This window comes from Tachysurus fulvidraco, chromosome 5 (assembly GCF_022655615.1).
Source record: "Tachysurus fulvidraco isolate hzauxx_2018 chromosome 5, HZAU_PFXX_2.0, whole genome shotgun sequence".
In the NCBI taxonomy this organism is placed as follows: Eukaryota; Metazoa; Chordata; class Actinopteri; order Siluriformes; family Bagridae; genus Tachysurus; species Tachysurus fulvidraco.
The window spans coordinates 31,680,785-31,691,249 of NC_062522.1; the positions used below are offsets into that span (position 1 = coordinate 31,680,785).

Here is a 10,465-nt window from a genome sequence, read left to right on the forward strand (position 1 = left end):
CTGTCGTAGGTCTATAGTAAGCACCTGATGAAGTTGTTTTTTGGACTTTGGTACATTTGAGGAGTTTAAGAACTTCTTACTAAAAAGTTTCAAACACTTTGTATGTTATAATGGAGGAATCACTGGGTTTGTGCTGATTGCATCACTTCAATGTGCACGAGTCTATGTGCCAAAAACTAGATAAACATGGTTTAAATAAAAAATAAATAAACATGGTTGACCCAGAAAAGCACAGGGATCACCCGATTAGAGCTGCACGTGTGTTGTTTTCAGTGGTTCACCTGGCTGAACAATTATTAACTCTTATACATTGAAATTCGGCGCCAAGTGTGACTCAATACAGGTCAAACCAGGGTTCAGAGTTACAGTGACTGTTGGGGCTGAATTTGGAGGACTGAAATGTAAATAGATTTGCAGACACACAGCTATTTGCACCTCCTGAAGAAAATCATTGCAGATATTTGGTCTGCCGTACTGTAGAACACGTCTTGACACGGACAGCGTGGGTCGGCTCATCCAGTCGTCGGTTTTTCCATGTCTTGGCTGTGGGTCTCTGGCTGAAGGTCAACCTAAAACTTTCCGCAGTTGCGCCTGGCTTTTCCAGGGCTACAGACCGTGATGACTAGCATCTGTTGGGCCGATGTTAGCTCGTGACAGAACACTGAGAGCTTCAAAAGAGATAGACATAATACACATCTGTCTGTCTGTTTAAGTAGTGCTGATCTGTTCAAGCAAAGGTGTGTGTGTGTGTGTGTGTGTGTGTGTGTGTGTGTGTGTGTGTGTGTGTGTGTGTGTGTGTAGTGAGTACAGGTCAGTTTTATTTGTATTGCTAAATACTGGCACACTCCTCTTTCCAATAAATGTCACTCTCAGGACTCTGATCTCACAGATCGTATAGAGCGAATACTGAAGGAACAGATGGTAAAGGATGTAAGCATGTGCAACCTAAAGGTCAGTCTGTGACTTTACTCCGAACTGAGATGATTTGATAAAGATCTCCAGCCGATGTGTTTTCATGTAAAAGAGAATGGGAGGGAAATAGAGGGCAGAGTGACAGAGATGGGGAGGGAGGGATAGAGAAACTGAGAAAAGGGAGGGATAGAGAAAAAGAGAGCGGGAACATGTGAACAGGAGGAGGGAGAAATGAGAGAGAGAGAGAATATAACCACCCACCTAAGCGGCTAACAGTCATAAAACAGCCCGTGTTCCAAACAGAAACAAGGAGCTCTCAGTCGCAAGGTGTATGGGAGGAAAGAGCGAGTGACAGAGAGTGAGAGACGAAAAACTACACAGAGAGCATTTGTTGAGAGAGAGAGAGAGAGAGAGAGAGAGAGAGAGAGAGAGAGAGAGAGAGAGAGAGAGAGAGAGAGAGAGAGAGTTGGACTTACACTCACATGCTCTTCATCTTGTGCTGAATAACAAAACAGTGCCACGAAGTTTACCTGTGAAACCTGTGGTTGCTTCAGGAACAGGAGACTGAATGGATACTTTCTGCAGCCTCAGTGGCCTTGACCCTCTTTGGGTGAGTGAGAACCCAGTACATCTCAGGCATCATCACCCTTTAATATTCATAATGTTTCTAAATTATTTTAATTGCTAATGCGTTTTTACACAATGCCAGTAATCTGCTTGTCTGGTAATATGATCACATGCTGTATGACTCGATGCCTCTTTACCGGTTCCCATAAAGTGTGCATGCACAAGCAACAGATTGTAGTTCATAAGGATATGCAAAAAAAAAATAAAATAAAAAAATGTCATGGATTTTAGTGTAGCAATTCAGCTTAGATTTATGCAAACATACGTAATGATGTTGCTTACATTCTGTAATCGCATGTTAACTTCATATATATAAAACTTTATCGCATTATAAAGTTATTATTTTATGTACGACTGAGTTCTTCGAGTTGCTTCTTTAAGTTATTCAGTAGGAAATGTAAGTATTCGCAAGAAAAAGAAACCTACATCTGGATGCAATAATTAAAACCGAAGTAACAACAATACAATAAGGTTCAGTTCATCCGGTGCTAAAGAAGAAGAATGGCTGTCAGACCGTGTTTTTTTTCTACGGACAGTAGGAGTTCCAGTAATCTTTGAGATCAACAGCAGATGGATTGGTGAAATTAGCCAAACCACCATTGCACATGGTGTGCAGATCCATCTTTAGGTTTTAACCACCAATGTTTCCTGGACAGCATTGTTCCAATACTCTAAACAGCAAAAAAATTAGCAGTTTTGGGACAACGTCTCCAGCGACTTCAGTGTAATTTCAGTCATTTTAAAACTTTCCCTGACTACATGTGAACAGAATCAAGGTTTCTGTAGGAGGAGTGGTGTTGTGGTTGAGCTTATAATTCAAAAAACAAAAAACAAGCAAAAAAAAAAAAAGTAAATAAGTTTAAGTAAATATGATGCAGATTTTATGGGAAAGTGAAACAGTAAAACTTGATTGAGTTTGTTTTTGAAATCAGAATCAGATCATTTTTAAAGATCAAAAGATCTTTTTATTGTTCTGCCTAAAAAAACCCCACAACTAATGGTTCCCATTATGTTTCTTATGATGACATACCAAGATATGATCTATTTCACCACTTCTCTTCTGCTAATCTTCCAGGATTGGAACCAGACATGGTACACACACACACCTGAACTGAGTGACTGTTTCCAGAACACAGTGCTGGTGTGGGCACCATGTATCTACCTGTGGCTTTGCTCACCGTTCTACTGCCTTCATCTGTACTGCCATGGTCGAGGACGCCTGCCCCTATCTCTGCTCTGCAGCGCCAAGCTGGTGAGTGACTTCACGGCTACTCTTTGTGGATGGTGTCTGGCTCTAGGTCAGGTTTAGACATCACAGACACATATTAATCCATAAAGCTCAAATGAATGGTGTTGAATAAAAGTATCAGGATTACAGATGGTTTTAGGCATAACACAGACAGCCAAATTGACTATAAAATCTAAACCGGTTGGTGCTGGATGAAAGCAAACGTGGCAGGATGGTGTCTGAGGGACAGTTTCTAGAGAAGGAGATGGTAAATTGGGACAGCAGCCCAGCACCGCAAAAGCTTGTGGGCGAGAGTAACACACTGGTGCTTGTTTGGATTTGCTTGGTGATACACTGATTTTCACATAGCTACCATTTATGTTCAGCTTATGAATAACTTTTAATTCATTGTCGAGGAAAAAGTATTAATATATTTAAAAGAGTGACTGGAGACATTGTAGATTTGCATGTAGTTTGTCATGTCTTAGATCAACGGGTAAATCTAGAACCCTTGATGCAGTGGTGTCCGATCTTACGTAAAAGGCCAACATGGCTATAGGATTTCATTCCAATTCGTCGGGAGCAAAATAAATTCCACCTGTTTAATCGGTTGCCATTTGATTGACTACAAGGTGTGGCTTCTGATTACTTGGAAAGATAACCTGCAGCCTGTGAAGCCCCTTTGAGGATAAAAATACTTTGGTGTGTCCTTACACGAACCTTTAAAGATAGATGTATGTAGAAACATTCAATAGGGTGTTTTCCTTTCAGACAGGGTTCAACATAGGAAGGCTAGGAAACCAATTCTCACACACCCTTGAAGAACCATTTTTAAGCTCCTGGTTTCGAGGAATTTGCAGTTCCAGCAGGGAAAGTTTCACAGCGAACCTCTGAAAGGGTTAACCGGCACCACTGCCGCCTACAAAAACCATCCTTCCAGACATAACACGTAACTCTCGCAGTGAACCGAGTGACCAAAGCCATTTCCGAAAGAATGAGTCAGATGAGTTTCTCACCCAGGTCTTATTTCCGTTCATATCTGTCTCTTGTAGTTGCTGGGCTTCTTCTTGGCTTCCTTTGGCTTCGTTGAATTCTTCTACATCCTGTTGGAGCGAAACCAAGAGATCCACCGCCACTTCATCTTTCTCCTGGGCTCGGTCATACGCAGCCTCACTGTGGTAACATATATTCCATTACACCGGAGTGTTAACATGCCATGAATGATATGTTAGATTACCACTGCCAGGAATGATGCCATGGAAAGGATGAACCATAAAGCAAACACAGGAAGAAACATATAGGGCTTTATTTTAAAGTTAGATTTCAAGGGTGGTAGAGGTGTTTTTGAAAACAACAACAACAACAACAATCATCATTTGTAAAACAGCCATGGCTCCTTTTCCATTTTAAATATACAAACAATATGACTAATATTACAAAAAACATCATTCACCAGTAACTGTTATAAATGTCCGATTATCCATCACAGCAAAATCCATTGACTGTTTTTAAGCTAATATATAAGTAAGGAAGCTAGCTAGATAACTGACTAGCCACTTTGTATGCATTTCACACATTTGTACATTCATACATTTATATGTTTCTTTTTCTGTGAGGTAACTTTTTTGACCCAATCAGTAAAAGTCTCATTTTTATCTGTGAAAATGTTTGAATGTTCGTAAATTCGAAGTTAGCATTAGCTGTGCAAGTTATAAACTTAAACAAATTATAAATTGATAAATAGATCACTTATATACAGTATAAATATCGGATATCTTGTCAGGTTTGTGCTTCTTACGTCAGTGTTCATCAGATTATGACCATATACGGACGTTAGCAATCTGGCTATTTTAGCTAACAGGCTATATTTTAAGAACATTAGGCGAAACAATTTTTAGATGTGCAAGTTTTTAGAGTATTTCTAGCCTTTGGAGATTTTTTTTTAAAAAAAGCCTTGCTTGCTAAGCTAACTCAGCTTGTGAGGTAAAAATACAGAAAATATTGTTTATAAGTATAAATATTGGATATCTTGTCAGGTTTGTGCTTATTACGTCAGTGTTTATCAGATTATGACCATATACGGACGTTAGCAATCTGGCTATTTTAGCTAACAAGCTATATTTTAAGAACATTAGTCGAAACCATTTTTTAGATGTGAAAGTTTTTAGATTATTTCTAGCCTTTGGAGATTTAAAAAAAAGCCTTGCTTGCTAAGCTAACTCAGCTTGTGAGGTAAAAATACAGAAAATATTGTTAATAAGTATAAGTATAAATATCAGATATCTTGTCAGGTTTGTGCTTCTTACGTCAGTGTTTATCAGATTATGACCATATACGGACGTTAGCAATCTGGCTATTTTAGCTAACAGGCTATATTTTAAGAACAGTAGGTGAAACCATTTTTAGATGTGAAAGTTTTTAGAGTATTTCTAGCCTTTGGAGATTTAAAAAAAATAAAAGCCTTGCTTGCTAAGCTAACTCAGTTTGTGAGGTAAAAATACAGAAAATATTGTTAATAAGTAGAAGATCAAAGAGAGCCTTAATCATCACACAGCTACATCAGCTGTAACCCGATCCAGTGCAGACACGGACATATTTATCTCACTGTGGGTGACTTTAAACACAAGTTTGAGCTGTGTAGGTTTGCAAAGTTGGTGCACAAAACACAAGGCCACACGTTTTCACGGCAGAGGGATTTTTTCCCCCCCTTTTTTTCATCCTGACTAGACTCTCGCCCTATCTGTGGTCACTTCAGACACCTAAGTCAACACTGACCTGAGCTCTGGGAAAAACAGTAAAACCGATAAACAGGCTTTTTTTTTCCAGTGAATACTCGCTCATCAAACGATCGTAATCTCAACTGTATAAATAGTAAAGCAAACAGCTGTAAACGTAGTCACGCTTAGGGATATAGGTCAAAAGAATTTGCTTGTAGTTGAGAGACTTATTAACTATGTGCACAAATATTGACATTAAAAAAACCTTGAAATACTCATTTTTTTTGGGCTGTACTTGCTTTATTTAACTACCTGAGATTTTTTTTTGAACTCTAAACACAGTTCGACAGAATAGTAACATTTCCAGATAGAAATGCATGCGATACAATTCATTAAGTGAACATAAAATAATCATGAACATCTCATCTCACCTCTTTCTCATATCTCATGAACATCACGAGTAAATAATGAAATAATTCACATGTGAAATTTACAAGATTCATTTTTAAACGTGATCACGTGCAGTTTTAGGGAATACGTGGCGATATGAAACTTCGATTGTTTCACACGTTAAGTGTATTTTGTAATTGTAATACTGATGATTAAGAACATTTGTGGCTTTATTTTATATTAAAAATCGAATGTACAGTACCTAGTGTGAGTGGTACAAATTGTAAATGTTAGCGAACTGTGTTTGTTATTTTGCTACTGTATAAAATCTAGGTAAAAGAAATACACAAACAAGGTCAATGATTTCCTTTATATTTTCCTACTTTACGATTTCTGTATATGAGCATGTAGGCATGAATACAGTACGTTCACGTCAGCGGTCGCTCGGTGCAGGTCTGTTTACGTCCACGTGGACCCAAAGACACACCCTCACATCCGCTTAAAAATTCCCCACACAAACCCAAAGATCAGACTAATCAAGGCAAGTTCTGGTGCACCACCAAGTCTGAGTGGTTTCGTGGGCCTCATGTTTTCCTTCTTCCCATGAGTTGAGCTGTCAGTGCATCACCGGCTAAATTCCGGAGCCAAGCAAGGCAGAACCACCTCACTCAGCACTTCCCCTTTCTGATTACTATGTAGGCACAGAGTCTGAAGTTGAACTGATGCTTTAGCTTCCTCCCACACTCCAGAAGGAGAGAAGAGTCCATTACTGACCCCATTACATTACATTACAAGGCAGCTACAATGAGGGGGAAAACAATGTACATCCATTAGCATGTTTTTTGATCTCATACTTACTCTTTTGTTCGTAAGATACAGTGAGATGTGTTTTAAAAGATCAGGCTCCTCCGAGTGATTAAGAGATTCCCTGAAATACTTATCCCTCTTTACCCTGAGGTTGGGAGACTTTGGTTTGGTTTGGAAAGCCTGTAGTTTAGATTTGGAGGAGGCATCATTAGGAATAGCTTGAAGTCTGATTTTTAAGCGTGTCTTACGTAATCTGGTGTTTTCCACGGCCTTGGAGATGCTCTGACTAAATAAGATATTCCCGAAACGCCACAGGACGGTCGGCAGCCTGTGTTTTTCTGAGACAGAGAGTGTCGCTTGTTGGCTTGTTGGATGAAGAAAAGAGAGACAGTTAAAGGCGAAAGGCAGAATTGACGACGGCCTCGTTGTACATGTGGTTTATTAGGGAGGTTTTTCATGAAGCAGCTGTAGTGGTAGACGGGGAAATCCCATTATAAACCAGTAACTGGCCAAGCAAAAATACAGACTCCGGTTTCAAACACAAAAATCCACCCCTGACTATAAGTTGAACCTTAACCTTCATCACCAACACTTTTTTTCTTAAGACGTTGAGAAAAAAACGAAAAGCCGTCCCGACGACTTCTTGTCTTTTACTCATGATTATGATTTTGTTTAAAAAAAAACAAAAAAACTTGTAACTCGGTGTTTTGACTTGACTCCAATTCTTCCTGAACATTTTTTACACTTTGACTCATGACCCATTCATTTACTTATTTATTTATTTTTTTTATGTTCAAAGCACATAGTCATTCTGCAGTCATCACACTTACAGTAATTCCACACAGGATTTTGAATACGAGCCTGGTCCGCTCACTCAGTAAAGCTGGTTACTGTGTTTGCCAGGTCTTAGCGGTGTGTATCATCCAGTGGGAACGAGTGCGAGGCTGCCGTTCTTCTGTGGTGCTCTTCCTGTACTGGCTGCTCAGCGTGGTGTGTTCTCTCATCCCTCTGAGGGCCAAGATCCAGCTAGCCGTCGAACAGGTGAGAGAAATGACACACACCCCCAATCTGGGGCATCCATTTCACGGCAGTGTCCTAAAACCAAGAAAGACAACACGTTCACATACACCTGTATACAAACCCTCATACACGAATGTATACACACACACACACACAATGCAAGCAGTGAGAAAAACACACATGCGTTGTAAACACGTGCACTATATGTAACACGTTCCAGAAAGACTTCTTCCAGAGCATTTGTGTGTCAGCTTTTCTTACAGAGATTTTTTTTTTTGTTTTGTTTGTTAATGGTTTGTCATATGATGCGTACGAACTGAAGTCGAGTACGTGAAATGTTTCAGTGCGAAATATCTAACGATTGCTCAGAATGCGGTAACATACATCTGATTAAACACACACTCTCCTTACATGGACAGAATATCAGATTTATGTGTAGGAATGTGCGGTTAAAGATTCAGTGCAGTTCAAATATTTTTGATATCTCTTTCTACCAGGACTGTAACCATGTCAATTTACTTCAGGCCTTTCAGAATAATGAGCGTTTTCCATAACGTCTCTGTCGTCTTCCTGATAAAGCTTCGATCGCTTTATAGACCTGAGTTTGCATTTTTGCAAATTTAGCAAGTTATACTGCTAAGACAGATATGTGTTTTTTTTCTCACAGAGTTACTAAAAGCTGACTTTATGTTTGCACGGGAGTGAAAAAAATAAGAGTCAGACAGTTTGACTGAACTATATTTTGCCACCGCTCAAACCAAGCCTGACCCTGTTTTGTTTTGTGGCGGGGGGAAGAATATAGTCGAATCTTGGCATGGTGCGCACTCAGGCCTGGGCAAGATGTTTACTCTCGGCTCACAGCTCACTGTTTCACAAATCTAGTGCAACGTGCAGCCCGGACCTCACACAATACGGCACAGGTTCACCTCCTCCTGACTATGTGCTCAGAATCACATATGACTGGCATATGGAGTTGGTAAATAACACACTTATTCGGGTTTCACGACCACAAACGGAGGCCGGCAGCTTCCGGGAACGCGATCTATGCATTTCCAGACCGTAGCGTGACTCCTTGTGTTTACTATTCTTCTTCATGCGTAATTCATTTATATAAAGCAGACCATTAAAGACTCTGGTTTTCACCATGATTTGCCTTAACTGTTCAAAATAAGCTTTATAGTATCATTAATGCCAGGAGCACACCCATCAGGCAGCACTACAGTTTATACAGCGTGCCTTTCGCAAGGGAACCAAACATCTCGGGAAAATAATCAACGACGCGGTGATATGATGATGCGGCGTTTTCTTTTAACAGCATCTCCTGAGCTGCTTCAATTTTTTATATCGCTCAATTCCCGTAAATTACAATAATCAATTTATTATATATTTATTAACACGCGGCATGTCGTGCTTTTTAATCCATTTAGGATTCCTTTCCTCGTCAGCTGACTTTAAAACAAATTAGCATGCTGCGAATCTCCCATGGTGGACAATTTCCCTCTGAAATCCTCCTCAGATAAACTTTTACATTCATGAAAACAGAAATGTTTTGTTTTTTTTAATTTCTACTGTCAGAATTAATCAAATTAATCAAGCATTCTGTTGAGCAGTGGAGGATTTTTCTCAACAAGCTCCTTTTTTATTTCAGCCCTACTGTGGAATGCAGGATTTGGGTTCATATTGTGAAAACTTTCAGAAATATGTATAAATTTACGGTTTGTATGCCATAGAGTGGCACAGTACCATGTATAGGAATGAGGTTTGATTGTTTTGATATCTTTTCAGACCATACAATATGTGTCTTGGGAAGTATGTGGCTACATGGTGAGAAAGAAATGATAGGAAGCTGCTATTGTGGGTCAACGAGTACAATATCTTGGTCTGCCTCCATCTCCGTGTCTCTCTAACTCTTTCCCTGCTTTCCTTACAGGGTCTCACTCCTGATATCGTGCACTACTTGGCCTTTTTCTCGTACTTCGCCCTTCAACTGGCGCAGCTCTTCCTCAGCTGTTTTGCAGACCACGCTCCTCCAGGCAAAGTCGTCCAGCAGGTACAAAACCAAGCGAAACATACAGACTAAGTGAGCCAACATGTTATTTAGTCAGATTTATGGAATATAAGACCACACCCCACCCCACTCCACCAGCCGAACGATGACACGTGCCTCCAGAGCGCCTCGTAAGTGATGCCTTGTCATTAGCGAGAGCTCATGATTGCCTCAAGGAGATGGTTTGAAGGTTGGTTAACTGGTGAGTCATCTTCAGGAACTGGGCCCTCCTTCTTTGATAATGATATCTGCCCGTTTTAGCCCGAGACTGCGGCTCAGACGAGCCGATATCTTGGTGTTTACAGGGAAATATAAACAAAATGCATAACTCACAGTCTTTAGAGGTATTGAGTCAAGATTCAGGTCAGTTCCACGCTCAGTTTAGGCAAATGCTTTTTTCCCCTTCCATAATAATTTTGATGTCTTTTTATTTTGTCTCTGATAAGAAGCATAAAATACTAAACCTCATGGATATCTATGTGCATCAAAGTTCGCTGGAATGTGAACGACGAGACTGATGAGATTATGGCCAATAAATGTGGCCTGCTTTAGTGTGTGTAATGAAGATGAAGCCACAGACATGGGTGCCACACCCCATGCTCCTCTCCTGGCTCAGTCACTTCCTGAGTTATTCACAGCATGCCACTGAGTGAGACCTCCGGTGAAGAAACGTGTGTGTGTGTGTGTGTGTGTGTGTGTGTGTGTGTGTGTGTGTGT

The 10,465-nt window shown here is 40.1% G+C and overlaps 1 protein-coding gene across 1 annotated transcript in view; it reads left to right on the forward strand.

Moving 5' to 3' along the window:
- Positions 1-1,145: 1,145 nt before the first annotated feature.
- abcc6a (ATP-binding cassette, sub-family C (CFTR/MRP), member 6a) overlaps positions 1,146-10,465 on the forward strand; it is a 26,492-nt gene continuing 17,172 nt past the window's right edge. Inside the window, exons 1-5 of the mRNA XM_027159884.2 lie at positions 1,146-1,522; positions 2,615-2,791; positions 3,820-3,945; positions 7,585-7,722; positions 9,632-9,751. Coding sequence (XP_027015685.1) covers positions 1,481-1,522; positions 2,615-2,791; positions 3,820-3,945; positions 7,585-7,722; positions 9,632-9,751 — 603 coding nt within the window. The 5' untranslated portion in view covers positions 1,146-1,480. The remainder of the gene's footprint in view (positions 1,523-2,614; positions 2,792-3,819; positions 3,946-7,584; positions 7,723-9,631; positions 9,752-10,465) is intronic.